The sequence below is a fragment of the Mobula birostris genome, chromosome 5 (assembly GCF_030028105.1).
Source record: "Mobula birostris isolate sMobBir1 chromosome 5, sMobBir1.hap1, whole genome shotgun sequence".
Lineage (NCBI taxonomy): Eukaryota > Metazoa > Chordata > Chondrichthyes > Myliobatiformes > Myliobatidae > Mobula > Mobula birostris.
The window spans coordinates 156,879,936-156,900,053 of record NC_092374.1 but is presented as its reverse complement, the minus strand read 5'-3'; the positions used below and the strand labels follow the sequence as shown (position 1 = coordinate 156,900,053).

General features: G+C 38.6%; 1 protein-coding gene across 14 annotated transcripts in view; it reads right to left on the bottom strand.

Annotated features, from left to right (window-relative positions):
• The window catches only part of mycbp2 (MYC binding protein 2), a 225,403-nt gene that overhangs the window by 106,929 nt on the left and 98,356 nt on the right, over positions 1-20,118 (bottom strand). For all 14 annotated transcript variants that reach the window (XM_072258771.1, XM_072258758.1, XM_072258761.1 and 11 more), the window contains 12 exons: positions 18,834-19,038; positions 18,239-18,392; positions 13,545-13,717; positions 9,618-9,743; positions 9,407-9,534; positions 8,921-9,012; positions 8,090-8,224; positions 7,390-7,473; positions 7,163-7,259; positions 5,654-5,846; positions 4,119-4,393; positions 620-841 (listed from right to left, as the gene is read on the bottom strand). In XM_072258771.1, the coding sequence (XP_072114872.1) occupies positions 620-841; positions 4,119-4,393; positions 5,654-5,846; positions 7,163-7,259; positions 7,390-7,473; positions 8,090-8,224; positions 8,921-9,012; positions 9,407-9,534; positions 9,618-9,743; positions 13,545-13,717; positions 18,239-18,392; positions 18,834-19,038 (1,884 nt within the window). The remainder of the gene's footprint in view (positions 1-619; positions 842-4,118; positions 4,394-5,653; positions 5,847-7,162; positions 7,260-7,389; positions 7,474-8,089; positions 8,225-8,920; positions 9,013-9,406; positions 9,535-9,617; positions 9,744-13,544; positions 13,718-18,238; positions 18,393-18,833; positions 19,039-20,118) is intronic.

Here is a 20,118-nt window from a genome sequence, read left to right as displayed (position 1 = left end):
CCCACTGAGCGTGTTTCATAATCTTTGATGCCCTTACTAATCAAGAACCTATCAACCTCCACTTTAAATATACCCGATGACTTGGCCTCCACAGCCATCTGTGGCAATGATTTTGTAAAATTCACCACCCTCTAACTAAAGTAGTTCCTCCTCATCTCTGTTCTAAAGGAATGTTTTTTTGAACCTGTACCCTCTGGTCCTAGATTCTCCCACTGCACGTACTCTCTATCTCGCCTTTCAATATTCAATAGGTTTCAATGAGATCCTCCCTTATTCTTCTGAGTTCCAGTGAGTACAGGCCTAGTGCCATCCAATGTGCCTTATATGTTTAACCCTTTCACTCCTGGGACGTAAAACACCATTACAAGAACAGAAAATGCTGGATAGAATCTGACTCAGAACACTCACCATTTCTCAATCCACAGACGCAGCCTGACTTGCTGAATAGTTCTTGATCTTTTTTAAATAAACATCAATTACTTTTGAACTATCTCGAGTATCAAAACGTCAACTTTATTGACTCCTATTGATGTATTAACCAAGACTTAATTCTACACTACCATGTCGTGTTGAAGTTGAAAAGTTGCAAATCTTTAACAAAAAAAAAAGCTGCTCTTACCTGGCTGAGCTTCTCCATATGAGATACAAGTAGACCAAATCTATGAGCCATGGCAGATTCATTCTCTGTGCTAGACTGTTTCACCAAGGATCGAAGCAACACCTCACCATCGTAAGCTATGGGAAGGATTGTGGTCAGTTTGACTGAAGAGTGGCAGAGTGCAGACATGACTGCTGCAAGCAACCGGCTACTTGATGTCTTGAAGTTTGCTTCCTGTATATCCTATTAAGAGAAAATTACAAAAGTTAAAAATTACAGAGGCTTTTTTCCCTAATAAAAAATTATGCATCCACTGCATACCATTAGATTAATAGTGAAATTTTATCAGTGATATACAGTAATTAAATTTTGGAGCTAAGGCCAAGAATTTTTTCCTTCACTTTATGCAGGAATCAAATAGTGAAAAGTAAAATTGAACCTAAAATAAACTAAATATTTCATATGTATTACTGAAGATATAATAAAGCAAAGCTCCAACTAGAACGAATGCAAATCTCAAAACATTTGCACTTTGTTAACACAGGGAAACTTCAAGGAACTTAAAATACTGCAATACACAAGAGTTTACAATGAGCCAAAAGCCACGGACAACATTTTAATGAATTTTAATTAATTAGTTTTTAGGAACGCTCTAATAGTGAGGGCAGGGAAATGGTGAGATTCAGGAATAATAATGTTTCTGTAAAGGGAAATCTTGCCTGACAAATCTGTTACAGTTCTTGGAAGAAGTAACAAGCAGGGTGGACAAAGAAGAGGCAGAAGATGCCACTTACTTGGATTTTAGGAAGGTGTTTGATAAAGTGCTACACGAGGCTGCTTAACAAGGTAAAATCCCATGGCGTTACAGGAAAGATACTGGCATGGATAGCGGAATGGCTGACAGGCAGGAGGCAGCAAGTATGAATAAAAGGTGCCTTTTCTGGCTGGCTGCCGGTGACTAGTGGTGTTCCTCAGGGGTCAGTATTGGGCCTATTACTTTTCACATTGTTTGTCAATGATTTAGGTAACAGAATTGATGGCTTTGTGGCAAAGTTTGTGAATGGTACAAAGATAAGTGGAGGGGTAGGTCGAGTTAGGAAGCAATGCAATTGCAGCAGAACTTAAACAAATTGGAAGAATGGGCAAAGTGGCAGATGGAATACAGTGTTGGGAATGGATGATAATGCATTTTGGTAAAAGGAACAAGAGTGCAGACTATTATTTGAATGGGGAAAGTTTCAAACATCAGAGGTGCAGAGGGCCTTGGGAGTCCTCGTGCAAGACTCCCAGAAGGTTGATTTATAGGTTGAGTCTGTGGTAAAGGCGGCAAATGCAATGTTGGGCTTAATTTCAAGGGGAATAGAATGTAAAAGCAAGGAGATAATGCTGATGCTTTATAAGACATTAGTCAGGCCACACTTGGAGTATTGTCAACAGTTTTGGGCCCCATATCTCAGAAAGGATGTGTTGTCATTGGAGAGAGTCCAGAGGAGGTTCACGAGGATGATTCCAGGAATGAAAGGGTTAACATGAGGAGTGTTTGGCAGCTTTGGTCCTGTACTCACTGAAATTTAGAAGAATGTGGCGCGATCTCATTGAAATCTACTGAATGTTGAAAAGACTAGATAGGGTGGATGTGGAGAGGATGTTTCCTGTGGTGAGGGGATCCAGAACTAGAGGGTACAGCCTCAAAACTGAGAGGTGACCCTTTAGTCTGAGAGTCGCAAATCTGTGGAATGCTCCGCCACAGACTACGGTGGAGGCCAAGTCCGTGCATACATTCAAGATGGAAGTTGATCATTTCCTGATAGATCAGGGCATCAAAGGATATAGCAAGAAGGCAGATGTATGGAGTTGAGTGGGATCCAGGATCTGACATGATGGAGCAGACTGGATGTGCTGAACGGCCTAATTCTGCTCCTATGTCTTCCGGTCTTCGGAAAGAAATATCACAACGAAGGCTAGACAATGGAAGGAACGGTTACCATTGGTGCAGCATTATTTAAAATTCATTTATCTGGTTTAAGGTGAGACAGAAGAAATTTAAAGAGAGCTGAGAGGCATGCCGCACCCCGCCTGCCCCCCCCCGCCCTGACAACAAAGAGGTAGTGGCAATGGAGAACAGTCAGAGGAAGTAGTAGAGTCAAGTACAATTAGAAAGTTTAACAGTCATTTAGACATGTTCTCGGATAAAAAAAGGAGCAGAGGGATACAGATCCAATGTGGATTCTGGACAATTGGGCACATAAGGACCAGTATATTTAGACAATTAGGCGGCTGCCCCAATTAACTGAAGTTTCATGGAAATAGTTAAAAAGGAAATAAAAGAGATAAATTACCACTTAAGTAACAATTTATGTACTTAAGTGAAATACAAAACAAATTAGAACACTGCAAATACCTCTTCAGTACAATACAACTGCATTAGTTCCTAACAGTTATCAATGGAGCAATTCATCCAGTGTAAGCAGCCATGAACTTTTGATTGACTGTAAATGAACAAAATGGACATAATGGACTGCCTTCATACAAAGTAGTTGACAACTGCATCCTCCAAATCTTCACTGCCATTCTAACATTCAAGATGATTGTTGATACCTTTCTAACCTACTGAAGTAGTGAAATCATATCATTTTCACCTTGGTCGCTTCTGGCTTCTCTTGAATGCTTGCAACCGCAGTGAGCAAAACAGTTCCAAATTGTTTTACTGCTTATTTTTCCAACCATCAGTGACAAAAATCCTTGCTGTTTGAACACAAACGCGTGTAACTGACACCATTTAAAAACTGTTCACTCCAAGTATGGTGTAATGCCTAACGGCCATACTGGGCACACCACTGCCACTAGCTAGAAAGTGTTCTGCAACAGTCTTCTGTTCCAATTATGCAGCACAGTATCCCAAAAATACACAAAGAGAATCCCAGCTATTTCCTCCATTAGTTCTTGTTCTTTAAGAGTTGTCCCAACTAAGCAGCTGCCCTGATTAACCGATGGCCAACTTAACTGGAATCCACTGTAATAGATTAGAATGGATAGGTATTATGGTTGGCATGGACAGGTTACGCTGAAGAGTACGATTTTGGGCTCCAAAATGTGGGCAATGCCAGTGAAGGTCAACATTTATTAATCACTTCTAAACGATCATTTTCACATACTGAAGATTCAACACGATGTACAAGAATAACCAGAGCCATCTTTAATCAGACCATCGAGTTTCTCTAAACATGGCATCCAAACCAAAATACACAAATCCCTACAGCAGATTACATTACTGAATACATCTTCAGTGAATTATGCTATTACATGCACACACAAAAAATGAATTTAAGTATTTGAGTTTTGATTTTAATTTAATAGACAAACAAATTCAATAAATAAAAAAGCTTCATGGTCTTTGTAATGCAATCTTAAATTCTCTGTCAGGCATTACAAAACTAAACCTGATATTTTATCATATTGAGAGATGTAACAAACACTAGAGAAAAAAAAATCAAGTTATTGGGTCTTCTCTCCAACTGACCTGATCTAGACAATTAAGCAAGTCACATAGACATGCCCACTGCAATCCAGGTGTAGGATAAAAAGAATGAAAGCAAGCTGTAAAGGTGTTGTGGCATTCCTGAAGAACAGTTTCCAATAATGTCTTGGGTTGTGAATGGTAGCCATGAGGATCATTGTCAAGCTTCAACATACAATGGTCAACTCCTTCTGATAAAATCTTTCTCAGAAGAGACCGAGTCTTTCCTACACATTCTGCTAGTTTGCTTGTTTCCTCCACTGCAGCTTTAGCACCAGCTGTAACAGAACATAAAATCAACATATTTAAATATGTTGGTGTGAATCACAAGTGTCATGGTATACATTAGTGAACTGGAGAAAACCAGATGCATTTTCCAATATACACACTCTTACTGTGAAAAGCTTGCACTCAAACTGGAGGCACATATTTTTCAATGCGTTGTAGGGAGTCTGATCTAATGAATACTTAATATTTATTGCAAGTCATAAACAAAACAGAAATACAAGATTATTAGAACCTGCAGTACTAGTATTGTCATATAGCATTTCACCAGTTAAATACTGAAGGAAGTAGTGTTCATATAGCAAATGGAGAAAAAATATAAATACAATTTAATTTTTGCTTTTAGTTTAATTTCAGCATATGGGCATTCCTGGTCAGCCTATCACTAATTTTCTTAATAAAGATGGTGTTTTTCCATCACCTTGCACCATTGAAGTCCTTACGAACTAAGAGAAGGAAACAGGTGTCATCATACAAAATCGGGTGGAGGGGGGGAGACAGAAGATCAAAGTAGAGTTTTTACTGCAGGCAGCCAGAAATAGTTTAATATGACATTGCAGTCAGTGCAGACATCGTGACCCAAAGGGCCTAATCCTGTGGTCTATTTTTTAAAAATCTGCAGCTTAGATAGAAAATATACATGTAATCCTTAAGAAATGTTGTAAGCCAAGGAGAACTTGATATTTAAATATTGAAACCTTTCAACCAACCACTTCAAAATGAAAATTGATCTGAGGTGCAGCAGAAATTCCAACTGAGGTATTTAATTCCAATTAAGGTATTTAATCTTAATGGCAAATGTAATATATGACAAGAGGGAGAGCACAGGAAAGAACAGTTGGATCCATTAGCATCTTAATATATACTTAGAGCCAATGAGTTTATCAGTTTAACCATCATAATCTAAAACCAAATAATAATGGATCAGATCACTTATACCCAAGAGTCATATTTGTTCGCATTTCTGATAGGTTGTGTAATATTATTAGGGCTTTTTGTTTTTTTTTGTTGTGTGTGTGTTGTTTTTTTTTAGTACAGCAATTCGCTACATATAAACACAATTCCTGGGTGATGGAATGAAATACTTTAAATCAAATGCTAATCGAATTAAAGACCAGTGTGTGACTACTGTTAAGAATGTTGCATCAAATAAAGAAAACAAAAATCACATCCTGAAAAATTATTCAAGAACTGATAATGTAATGGGGAAAATCAACCATTATCTTCATTATATTCTGGGCTTCATACTGTACCTGATATTGGGTATATTTCACAGATGTAGACACGCAGCAGTCGCAGGCAACAAGTACCAACAAATTTTAGACGTTCCAAATCAAGCAATGTGGCAGTATATTGAAAGCCTTTTAACCCCTGAAGCTCCTCCACTCCCAACACCAGGGTCGTCCAGCTCCACTGAAGAATGCTCAGCAATGATTCAAAACACTCCTACATATAGAAATGATAGATTCTATAAAAATATGGTATCTCTATTTTTACTTGTGTACTCATGAAGGACAAATTCAATTTTGTTTTTAGAATGAAAGATACATTAATCAACAAATACTCAACTATTCAAGCAGACTATAAACTAGCGATGAAAATTAAGGTTTTTCCATCCTCCAAGAAACAAACATTTCTTGAAACAAGATATCGTCTTTGAAGAACAGATTGAATAGCACTCATTGTCATTATGCCTCCAAAACACTAAGTATTAAAGTTATAGTGACAATCTTGTGTTTCTAATTGAAATTACTACGAGGAAAGCATCAACAAATATAGTTTAATTTTGGAGGATGATAAGAGTTTAATGAAGAATCGATGTCTTGCAGCAATGAAAAGGTCTGGGGATTGGGAGGAGGAGAGGGAGTGCAGTGGGAAAAGTAGAAGTTACAATAAGAAGAAACATTGCAAAACAAACAGTGGAGAACAGTGGACCAAGATACAAGTCTGACAGGGAACTGTCTAACTCAGACTTAAACAAGGAAAGCAAAGTGCTCACAAGCACCCTCAGTTCATAATCCATTCAAATTGGGTGTCCAAGTAAAGCACATAAATTTGAGCTAAGTCAGCTCAAATGTCAAGAAATTATGCATTTAGCTTGCTTGAAATGTTCATCTTTTTTGCCATTTAGATGAATTATTTCTTGTCTTTGCCTTCCTTTTAAACAGTAGGCCCAAATGCATTAATCCATCCTACTCGTGCCCAACTCCAAACTACACAAGATTAACTTTGTGCATGGTAATGCATATACACATAATTATTCAGCTCTCTACTCCACCCCATGTTCTCATTTAGATTAGTCATACAAAAGGAAGTTTGAGACTAGATAAACACGTGATAAATTTGTTCCTGAAAATTTTACAGAATGCAATAAAGGGAAGCAAAAATTTAGAATGTGGGTTGACAAATTCTTCAGACCAAATGAATCAATTTTATCTTTATCTGGATAGTGGTCTCAATTACTCATTAGTATTTGAATGAACACCAAGTGCTTGGGTATTCAACAACAAATCCAACGAGTATTCCCTTTCAATATAAACATATCTATTTATAAACAATATTTATTCTAACAACTTTAGCTGAATAGTTCACGAATTGATTTTCTGACTGGCTTTGTACAAGGAACTATTAGTACCAATTCAACAATGAAATCTGAATTTGAAACATCTTGATAGAAGATTAGGAAATCCCATTTATGCGTACATCTCGATTCCAATATAATAGTTCTAGACAAAAATTTAAATTCTATTTTGTTCACTCACCACTGAGACAGTTCTGGCAAAAGTTCTTCTCAAAATATGAACTGGTTCACTAGGCTGTTGTTTTCCTTTTCCAGAATTGCCATCACTTGATGGTAACCTGCAACTCAGACAATCAAATTCAGCACTATTTAAATAGAGAAAATATTCAGCCATATTATAAATGTAATAAAGATGCAAGTGCAATATCTTAATCAATAAGACATTTACTATTTGAAATGAAAACTAACCTGTACAATAACTGTGGTATTTGTCCTGCATTCACGTCGGTCCCATTATTGGACTTCTTTGAGCTTTTGAACTGGAAAACCACACTGTAACAGTAACGTTTATATTCTTAAAGCAATGAAAAAGTAAGATAAAATAGTAGAAAACAATCAGTTTATTGAAACTTTCTCACAGCTTACTCATTCAAATTGGCTCAAACTTAACCTAAACCAAATCTGGTGCAAGTCTCTTGCATGAAAGTATGTTTTTTTTTAGCTGAACTGAGCTCACACCAAAAATCTGAAATAAAATCAAAAATGCTAGAGATACTCAAAAGGCCAGGTAGCACCTGTGGATAAAAGAGCAAACATTTCAACAAAATGTTGTTTTTATCTTTCTTTCCCTCCACATGTGAGGTACTTCAGCTTCTCGAAATCTCCAGCAATATTTTTTAAGGCTTCAGTTAGTTTCCATCGTACTGTCATTGGGAACTGGCTCAAAGCACAAACTACTAAACAGTTGTACTAACGGGAAATATATTTACACATCCATTGCATTGTACAAAGCATATAGCTTTGAGACACAAGAATCATTTAAATGAATCTTCCATTGAAGCAAGCAGTGAAATGCAAAATTCAATATCCAGAACAAACTGTGGTGACATGTTTTACCTGGAACGTAAAACCACAGCCAATAGAGAATTGGTTAAAAAAGAATTCCTACCCATCATCAGTGGTAATAGAGGCCTGTCCATGGGAACCACAGTCACTACTGGGTCCTGAAACTCTTGCCCAAGCCACATAACACCAGCCTGCCTGCAAAAGCACAGGCTCATCAAACATCATTGCATATTTCTCCCTGCAAAAAAGAAAGACTTATGAAATGAATATGGCATAAAATAAATTCTTTAAAACATAATAAACAAGAAACTCTGATAGTTATAGCTTTCATTTTACTTAGATGGAAGGGATCAGTGGACTCTCACAAACCAATACAATTCAGTTTCTGTTCCAAGTCATATTCTTTTGTACATTAGCAACAAACTGCAACTTTGAAATAATGTGCCTTGTTAGATTGTGGATTTAGATATATGGCAAGTATTACGTTTTTATCTGTCCACATATTTATTCCAGGGTCATAGGAAGCCAGTAATATTCCCAGCAGAATGCAACAGCCCTTTGCTTAAGATTCTGAAAAAGGACTGGCAATCCAACACAGGGAATTTTTGAGATATGGGAACAAAGTTGATACGTGGCATTAGGACAAACTCTTGTAAGTAAGATAAAATGAAACTCATTTGGTCTAGGTGCCAAAGTCACACCATTTGTGTTTGTGATGTTAGCTCAGTTATTTAAAAACAATTGTAAGAACTGTTAAAGTGTACAGGACTCCATGGCTTGGTACCCATAACCCAATATTATCAGTTATGTTTTGATATCAGAACATAAATAAGTATTAGATCACTAACGTTCTTTCAAACTTTTTGATAGAAAGAAACTAACAGCCAAGTTGGTTTGATAAAAAGATCACTTTTAGGGTAAATGAAGCATATACCTCGCAGCACAATCATAAGCCAGTACATCAGTTTCTGCCAGCAGGTCACCATCTGTTTCATGATCTCCTCCATCAGGACCCAGCTCAAACAGCTAGTTTAATAAAAAGTATTTTTGAAAAATATTAAAGCAGATTTATACATTCTACTAAAATTATTGAATTATGTTCAAAAAGTTCTACACAAGTACCCATCTATGAGTTTTTCTTGTTTAGTGCACAGAGTTAGATACATGATTAGATCTAATTTTCTTGTAATTCTCCAGCTAACCCAGTAATATCCAAATTGCTGTGGGATAACAGAGAGGTTGTCTTTTGGTCCTATATAAATTAGTGACTTAGCATAATCTCTTCCTTCCCCAATTTATAGTTATAAACCTTTTGACGGGAATGCATGCTACCCCCTCCTTACATACAGAACACATTTGAATTGCATTCATTTTGCTTCCAAGGGATATGAATTATTACTTGCTCTGTTGACTACCTCACCTTGATCTTAGCTGTGTATTCACCTCTCCCACCAAACAAGCCAAGACCTCCAAGCAGTATATCTGTGTCTGCAGTAAAGCGAATGGCTTCCACAGAATGAGCGGAATACCCCCAGCCACCTCCATGACCTAAACATCAATTATAGATACAAATATAGTGAATAGAAATGCTTTCAAACTAGCAAAAATACAAATTATATACGTCAACTTACTTTCAAATCTATTAACCACGCTATAATCCTCTTTGGAATAAACTTTGGTAACTGCTTGTATCTCCTCTTCTGTATTCGTAACACCCATTTTCAAGTCCTGCATGGCAGCCAATGTATCCAAACAACCTGTTTTCACATTTGAAGAGAATTATTCAGCAAAACTGAAATGCAAAAATATGCACTACTTGCTTTATTGGGCCAAAAAGTTCAATTAAGATGATACCAAACTTATCAATTTTTTCACTTCCTCTACCCAAACAGTACACAATGAAAGTACACACATACTAATCATTCACAACATCAATAACCATAAAATATGGCATTTCACCAAAGCTGAATGCTCATTCTGATTCACCTATTATCTTTAGGGAATGAAGTTTCCCATCCATATGTAATAAGGCCCATGTATGACTCTAAGTCCAAAGGAGTCTGTCTTCCCAACACAAAGGCAATAAAGGATGCACAATAAATACCGGCATTGCTAGTATAAAGACACATGACCATTGCTCAAGGAATCAGGCAAAAAAAGGACTTGAACATGAAAATTACAAGATCTTGTTAATGATTTTACTAGTTTACTCTCTTGAGAGAGAGAAAAATGGATATTCCTAATTACAAATGGCAGGGTATGGACTATGAAGCTCTGAATTGATTAAAGCATGCTACCAATAATCAATGAAAGGTAGTACAACATTTTTGGATGCCAGTCCTTGATTGTAAGTGATAATTCGGATAGGGAGGCAGTTATTGTATTGAACAAAGATCAGGCGTATACTGAAGGATTGTCATTTCATCAAGACACTGATATACAATTGCTCCCCAAGTTTTATTTCCATATTACAGTATCAGAAATAGAGAATAGTCTGAAAATATGAGTTCAACACAGAATATCATTTAAAACTGTACTTTCCTAAAATTGTTGTTACAAGTTTAACCAAGTTCTTGCAAAAATCAACTGAGTTTTGAAAACAGCAGCTAAAGTCAGAGTATTGATTCTTTTAAGCAAAGGCTGTTGTATTAGACCATAAGACAAAGGAGCAGAAGTCGGCCATTCAGCCCATCGAGTCTGCTCCGCTATTTTATCATGAGCTGATCCATTCTCCCATTTAGTCCCACTCCCCCGCCTTCTCACCATAACCTTTGATGCCCTGGCTACTCAGATACCTATCAATCTCTGCCTTAAATACACCCAATGACTTAGCCTCCACTGCTGCCCGTGGCAACAAATTCCATAGATTCACCACCCTCTGACTAAAAAAGTTTCTTCTCATTTCTGTTCTGAATGGGCGCCCTTCAATTCTTAAGTCATGCCCTCTTGTACTAGACTCCCCCATCATGGGAAACAACTTTGCCACATCCACTCTGTCCATGCCTTTCAACATTCGAAATGTTTCTATGAGGTCTCCCCTCATTCTTCTAAACTCCAAGGAATACAGTCCAAGAGCAGACAAACGTTCCTCATATGATAACCCTCTCATTCCCAGAATCATTCTAGTGAATCTTCTCTGTACCCTCTCCAACGTCAGCACATCCTTTCTTAAATAAGGAGACCAAAACTGCCCACAGTACTCCAAGTGAGGTCTCACCAGCACCTTATGGAGCCTCAAAATCACATCCCTGCTCCTATACTCTATTCCTCTAGAAATGAATGCCAACATTGCATTCGCCTTCTTCACTACCGACTCAACCTGGAGGTTAACTTTAAGGGTATCCTGTACGAGGACTCCCAAGTCCCATTGCATCTCAGAACTTTGAATTCTTTCCCCATTTAAATAATAGTCTGCCCATTTATTACTTCTGCCAAAGTGCATAACCATACACTTTCCAACATTGTACTTCCATTTGCCACTTCTTTGCCCCTTCTTTGCCCATTCTTCCAATCTATCCACGTCTCTCTGCAGACTCTTCGTTTCCTCAGCACTACCGGCCCCTCCACCTATCTTCATACCGTCAGCAAACTTAGCCACAAAGCCATCTATTCCATAATCCAAATAGTTGATGTACAATGTAAAAAGAAGCGGCCCCAACATGGACCCCTGTGGAACACCACTGGTAACCGGCAGCCAACCAGAATAGGATCCCTTTATTCCCACTCTCTGTTTCCTGCCAATCAGCCAATGCTCTATCCACGTATGTAACTTTCCCGTAATTCCATGGGCTCTTATCTCATTAAGCAGCCTCATGTGTGGCACCTTGTCAAAGGCCTTCTAAGAATCCAAATATACAACATCCACTGCATTTCCCTTGTCTAGCCTACTGGTAATTTCCTCAAAAAATTGTTATAGGTTTGTCAGGCAGGATTTTCCTTTAAGGAATCCATGCTGAGTTCTGGCTATCTTCTCATATGCCTCCAGGTACTCTGTAACCTCATCCTTGACAATCGACTCCAACAACTTCCCAACCACCGATGTCAAGCTAACAGGTCTATAATTTCCTTTTTGCTTCCTTGTCCCCTTCTTAAATAGCGGAGTGACATTTGCAATCTTCCAGTCCTCCGGAACCATGCCAGAATCTATCGACTTTTGAAAGATCATCACTAATGCCTCCGCAATTTTTTGGATCGGGACTACAGAGCGTCGTGGGAGTTGAATTCTGAAGGAAGGCAGTTTTTTAAAAAACTTCTTCGAGTGCAAGAAGGACGAGACTGCGCAGGCGCGTGATGTCAACAGGACAGCGCGGAGAGTTTAAAAAGGCAGGTTGCTGCCAACGGCTTTCTTTTGGATCGGGACTACAGAGCATCCTGGGAGCTGAAATCTGAAGGCAGGCAGTTTTTTTAAAATCTTCTTTGAGTGCCAGAAGGATGACTGCGCAGGCACGTGACGTCAACAGGACAGCGCGGAGAGTTTAAAAAGGAAACTACCCTATACAGCGGGCAGCGGAGTGAGTGGGAGCAAACTGTACGGCTTTGGCTTCAACGGTAAACGAGAAGAGGCGAGAGCGAAGCACCAACTCTTTTTTTCTCCTCCCCCCCGCCCCCGCTTCGCTAATTGGCCCAGACAGACAGGAACAGCAGGTCTCACACAGCTAACGGTATGAGCTAACAGTTTAAAAAGTTCGTTTGTTTGGCAAGGTAAGTAGGTGAGTAGACTTATTTTTCCTGTTTCATTCCTGTAGAATTAGATAGCATGCCTGCAGGGTTAGTGCTTTGTTCAGGCTGTCAGATGTGGGAATCCTAGGAGACCTCCAGCCTCCCTGATGGCCACATCTGCGCCAGGTGCACCCAGATGCAGCTCCTTAGAGACAGTGTTAGGGATCTGGAGCTGCAACTTGATGACCTACTGCTTATTGGGGTAAGTGAAGTGATAGACAGGAGCTACAGGGAGGTAGTCATCCCTAGGCTACAGGGGTCAGAAAACTGGGTCACTGTCAAGAGAGGGAAGGGAAATGCCCAGATAGTGGAGAGCACACCTGTGGCTGTCCCCCTCAGCAACAAGTATCTTGTTCTGGATGCTATTGAGGGGGATGACCTGACAGGGGACGCCCACGGTGACCGGGTCTCTGGCACTGGCGCTGTTGTGCAGGAGAGAAGGAGGGAGAAGAGGAATGTGGTAGTCATAGGGGGATTCCATAGTCAGGGGAACAGACAGGAGATTCTGTGAGCCTGACAGAGATATCCGCATGGTGTGCTGCCTCCCAGGTGCCAGGGTACGGGATGTCTTGGATCGGGTCCTGAATATTCTAAAGGGGGAGGGTGAGCAGCCAGTTGCCTTGGTACATGTTGGTACCAATGACACAGATAGGACAAAGGAGGAGGTCCTGAAGAGAGATTTCCAGGAGTTAGGAAGGAAGCTGAGAAGTATTAATACCCTCATGCTGCACGATATCCAAAAACCTCATTAAACTAAAATTACAAACTTTACAATATATATATACCTATATCACGTTACTGCAGACCTCTAGATTAATGTACATACTAGTTATTCATACCTAGAATGTGCAAGGCCCCATGAGACCTGGTAGTATTTGCTTTAGATCCTGTTGGGAGTGCAAGCTCCGGACTCAGTATATTACATCTGCTGTGCATTTCTGATCCTGCTGGAAGCCGAGCATCTGCTGTAACTGCATTGTAACACCAAACTTCTTTTCTACCTGGTATGAATCTTGAGAGACAGAGAAGAGTTTATCAATTTCACTTCTACTGAAAATTCATACACACATTTTTTAAAATAACTCACCAGAATTAACACTATATAGTAGGCCATTCAGCTCTCTAGTCTATGGTCTTCTTCGGTAGTCCTTAGACAGACTTCCACAGATGGGATAGGAGATGTAAAACTGGGTGGACAGATGGGTAATGTAAAGAGGACACCCCCCTCAGACATTTACAGAGGGCTTCTGTATGTCCCTGACGCAGGGACTCAAAAGTTCATCACGTCCAAAAGTATTTCTCAAGAATCAGTAGAGATGTTGCACTGATTCAGGAGGTGGTCCATATTTTCCTGGTTCCCGTGAACCTCTTTTTTGAGGGTGGTAATGAGGGTGGATTGGTAGAGGAATTTTGCACTGCAAATATTGAGTGCAAGACCCACTTTCCCATGTGCTTTAGCTTAACTGTACATTGACTTAAAGGTCAAGTTCTGAATGTACACAAAATCAAGTTCTGCATGCATAATGGAACTCAAAAACTGAAGTTCGGACAGTCTTGTTTTCGGATCTCCCAAACGATGCAGTCAAAGGCTACATATAGTGATTGGCCACCGTGAAGTTCACAATCATCGTATCTTCAACATTGCCCATACATTCATTTCCAGGACATAAACAACAAAAATTCCAGATATTAAAACTTCAGTAGAAGTATTAACTGCTTTCAAAGCTTTGTTATTTTGTAGCTTGGAAATAACCTTTGATGTCTTGTCAGTTAGCAGTGGAGGCAATAAGAATAAAAAAGAATGCTATGGGATGGGTCAAAGGTGCTCACAACTAAGTGGATAAGGTCAAAGTGATCCTTCTAGCAGTCATTGACTTTTGCTACAGACTGTGGGATGGGGCCTGTAGTTATCCTCAACACTGCTGAAGAACCCTTGACTGCCATGGCTATCAGCAGGTTACTGAGCCTCCAACACATTTTCCATCCACCAATTGGCCTTCCAGCCATAGGTTTTCTGCTGTTCCTCTACCTTCAGGTTCCTCTTAAGCTGTTTCTTTCCCCTTAAAGAATGATGAATTAGTGAATATCAATTCAGTTGTTCCATCCCCTCTGGTGCCCTTGACTATCAAAACATTACCAAAAATATTTAAAGAAATTTCAAGTAACTATAAATTTCAGCTGTGGTCTCCCTGAAAGATCTAACCAACCCAACTGAAAGAATGTGATTTCAAAGGAAATTATTTATACATTGTCAAAAAATGCTGCAAATGAGAACTGAAATGCAATGGTAAAATATCTATCCATGGTGAATTCTTCCCACATACTTGAAAATATGAAAAGGCCATGTCTGGTTTTAAATTCAGGGCCACATAAAACTTGGGTGAATAACATGGTTTTGAAGAATTTTGGTAAATGTCCCCATTGGGCCCAAAGATTACAAGTAACTGCTTCGAAGAATGACCAATAATCATAATTAATGAAACTTGTTTTTCAAAGGGTGAGGGAAGGTGGTAAACAAGAAGTAGTGAAGCCGTGGAATTCAGAATGGAAGACTGTTTAAAGAGAGGATAGTAAATCCATTGCCAAGTTTTGTGGTCATTCTAGAGACAGTTAAGTTCTAAACAAACTTTATTCATTTCAAGTTCCTAAATATCACATCTTGTGGAGAATGAAACATTATTGAGTAATATCATTCTCTCTATCTGCAAGTTCAGGGGTCATAATTAACCATTTTTACAATGGGATTGCAGAGAAATGGGAAATTCATCTTTAGCGTAGCATTCAAGCTAATTACAGCGCCAAAGCTGTAGTTAAGTTTGCTGATGACACCACGGTTGCTGGACAAATCAAAGATAGTGACGAATTAGTGCATACGAGAGATTGAAAATCTGATTGAATAGTGCCGCAGCAACAATCTCTCACTCAGTGTCAGCAAAATCAAAGTGCTGATTATTGACTACAGGATCCATGAGTCAATTCCCATCAGGGGATCAGGGGTAGAGAAGGTCAGTAGCTTTAAATTCCTTGGCATGATCATATCATAGAACCTGTCCTGGGACATGCACATAAGTGCCTTCACAAAGAAAGCATGACGGCACTTCCATGTTCTTAAAAGTTTCTGTAGATTTGGCATGCCACTAAAAACTCTGACGATCTTCTATACATGCACAGTGAAGAATATTCTAAACTGGTTGCATCATGGCCATGTATGGAAACACAAATGCCCAGGATTGGAAAAGTCTAAGGAAAGTGGTAGTTATAGCTCAGTTCATCACAGGCAAGGCCTTTCTTGCCAATGAATACATTTATGTGGAGTGCAGCCATAAGAAAGCAGCATCCATCACAGAGGCCATTCTCTCTTCTTGCTACTACCATATTATCAGGCTGAGGGACAATCATTACCATACAATCATTAGGCTCCTGAACTAGTGTGGATAACTTCAGTCAACTCTGAAATGATTCTACAATTGCAGACATCCCACCTTGCAAAAACCCATTTCAGGGAGGTAGCACCATCAATTTGTGGGAGATTTCCGGGAGAGGTGGGATGTCTGCAATAGAGTAGCTCCTTAGTAGCTAGCCAGCTAGTTTAAATAACGTTAGCTATGCTAATGAATGATTGACACCTGTTAAACTCACCTCAACAATGTCTTTTACAGTCTTAATCCACCATGGGCAATAGAAAAGTCACTGTTGCAAACAGTGCAGTGAGCAACACCGTCATTATTTTGACCCCTATTAGGCAGGAGTACACTTTAGTGTAGTCTGGGGTGACGTACATTTTATATTTTCTTTTTTTGGAACACTCTGCCACTGACTTTTTTTTGGAACTCTCTCACTCGCTCTCTCGCGCTTGCTTTCTTGCTCTTGCGCTCGTTCTTTCTCACACGTTCTCTCACGCTCATTCTCAAAAAAATCAATTTCCGGGACATTGTATATAATTTGTGGGCATCAGGGAGCCACTATTAATATGCGGGAGACTCCCGGAACTTCCAGGAGAGGTGGGATGTCTGCAATTGGATCTGAGAGGTAATTAGTAATCCCATGGACTATTTTCTGAGATCAGCACAATTCTTTCTGCTATCCTGGGCAAAACTTAACAGTTCTTCTTTTGTGTGTTGGTAGTTTGGCAATCTGGCAGTTCGTGTGTATAGTTTTTCATAAGTTCTATTTATTTTCCTGTAAATTCCTGAAAGAAAATGAATCTCAAGGTGATATATGGTAACATATTCATACTTTGAAGAATTTGCTTGTCAGAGTAAAATTTATTATCAGTGTGCAAAAATCTCCCATTAGCACAAAATCTAGCAAAACAGAAGCCTTCCTTGGATATATTTTAAATGCTGTATGCCTATCCAATTGCAAACCATTTTTAAAACTACCTCTTCTCGATGAATAAAGAATGTTATATAGAGATAAAACGTTAAAATGCATTGAATAATTTTATTGGAAGTATTTACACAAATCAATTCAATTGTGCATGCTGATAGACCTCTAACCTTCACTATTATTAAGATAAATTTCACTGTAAAACCTTACACAAAGGGATCAAGTGGGCCTTTATTACACAAAGCCACTTAGAAGCTTGAACAATTATAACTGTTGACCTAATCGATTCATACCAAGTTACATATGCAGTGGCATGCAAATAAGCCCATTTTATGAACATTTGACTCTGCTACAAACCACAAGTATAATTTTCTAACATGCTCTTAAATAAACTACCCAATTTCTGTTAGGTAGCTTGGAATTAGGCCCGTCAACCCACCAAGTCCGTATCAATGATTACTTATCTATTTACACTAACCCAACACTGATCTCATTTCTTTTCATTATCCTGACTTTGTCATCAACTGCTCACAGATTCTACCACACATACGTATTAGGGGCAATATACAATGCCAATTAACTCACCAACCAGCATGTATTTATGATATTTGAAGGAACCCGAGCACCTAAAGGGAACCCAGTCATAGGAGAACATACAGCCATCACAAGAGAGCTGGGCTGAACCTGGGTCTATGGCACTACAAGGCAGTAGTTCTTCTAGCTGCTCCATTGTGCCAAAGTACTATATTTTTAAATTGGATCTCATAGGCAGTCAGTAATCCCATGGATTATTTTCTGAGATCAGCATAAATCCTTCTGCTATCCTTGATAATACTTAACCGCAAGCATTTTCACCACTTACATGTGGAAGTTTGCTGCATAAATGTTGGTTACTAAGTTTTGTTTCTTTCAACAATGACTTAGCTATAAAAATACTTCATTGGCTTCAAAGTAATGTTTGATGACCACAGATTATGAGAAGCAGTAATTAAATTTTTTTTGTATTTTTAATACAAGTTTCAATAAATCAAGCATTAGTAAGTACAATGCATACGAAATATTCTATATGATCAAACTGTACACCAAACTATTTTCTGAATCCAAGGTTACCAAGTGAATTGAACAAGATAAATTCACCAGATGGACAATGACTTTACATCTTTGTTCTCGGATGTTCTTTGGCAGGAGAATATTGTAACATTACCTCCAAATTACATCATACACAGGATCCAAGCAAACTCCAAATCCTCGCAAGTCTTCCTGCTCCGAATCATTAAATGTCCTACAGCTTCCGTCCAGTTTATTGATTAACAGGCATTTAAAGGGTGGGGGCTCAGTTACAGATGCAGGAACCAAACCTGTATGAATAAACACTCTAGTTCACACATTTGGTTAAATTTTTAGATCTTATCAAAAGTTATAGGATACTACTGAATTACAACAATTTAAATATGAAAATCCTTACTGAATTGAAAAATCATTCCCAAAAAAAATTGGGATTTGGGACGAAAAAGGAAAATGAGTATAATTTATTTTTTCTCTACTCACATTGCTTCTACTAATGCATCTGAATATTGAAAAAAAAAGCCACTACATGGATAAATGAACAGAGTAATGAATTCACTAATTTAAAAAACCATCTGACTTTACTCAAAATGGCTCCTCTGTGCTTTGTGATTTACTATACAGGTTATAATTAGATCAAGTTTACTATCTGAAACTACAACATAAATTGGCAATGATCATTTGAGTTTTAAAAATTCACTACTTAAATTCATAGAGTATGTAATTGAACTTACCTATTATGCTTCGGCTGGCAAAGATTTCCGAAGTTGATAGAACATGCGAGTTGATAAGTGCTTCATCAATGCGCAGAAAAGTTTGGTCTCCACTTGCACCTATCCAGGTTGCCTTGCGACCGTATTTTGAGCCTATATTTGGCATAGGAGATGGTCTTGTGTTCCAAAAAGGCATATCCAAAATTGGTCTACCAAGCTGCCCTTTCTAAAAGGGAAAGTGATACTGAGTAAAATACCTTGTTTTTATTTCCACAGGTACACACATAATTAACAATATTTAGCTCTTTTAGTCAATAGTGGATTCACAGGCTCTTCCTGGAAAATATTTTCTTAAAAGTAGACAAGCCACAGCAAAAATAAGGAAGATTTTTTAAAAAAAGCCTTGTTTGCTGAGTAAAGTTTAAGTACACTGATAAAGTGAAGTTGTTAAAAGTGAGGTTTAGACAAAGAACTGACAAATGAGGGAGTGATGAAGCAGGGATTAGAATCAGGTGTACTGAGAGGAGATTCAGAATGAAGATTGATAAGATTCGAGAAACTAATTACCTGGAAGAAAACTTTAAATTAAAACTATTAGATCAGTGAGGAACATTGGATTTAGTATTGAAACACTAATGCCTTTAAACGGAAAATCCTACAAAAGGTAGTGGATCCGGCCCAATATATCACGGGTGAACACCGCAGAACCACTTAGCACACCTATATGAAACACTATAATTGGAAAGCAGCATCCATCATCAGTGATCCCTAGGTATTGCTCTCTTCTTGCTGCTGCCTCAGATAGAAGGTACAAGATCCTCAGGACTCGCCCCACCAGGTTCAAGAGCAGTTACTATCCCTCAGCCATCAGGCTCTTGAATAAAAGGGGATAACTACACTCACTTAACTTATCGTTGAGATGTTTCCCACAACCAATGACCTCACTTTAAGGTCTCTATCTCCTGTTCTCATTATTTATTGCTACTTATTTATATTTGCATATCCACAGTTTGTCGTCTTCAACACTGGTTGATAATTTCATTGATCCTGTTATAATTACTTTTCTATAGATTTGCTGAGTATGCCCACAGGAAAATGAATCTCAGAATTGTATATGGTGACTTCTACATACTTCGTTAATAAAATTTACTTTGAGCTTTAAAAATTATCTACCTAGGGGACCTCAAACTTGTGGTTTGGAAGCTTTCGTGTCCTAATAACGCAAAGAGCAATGTTGGCTGGATTCGGAGCTTAATGCTTTGGCTCTTGGTAGGAACACACACGCCAAGCAGGTCAAAGGATAGAG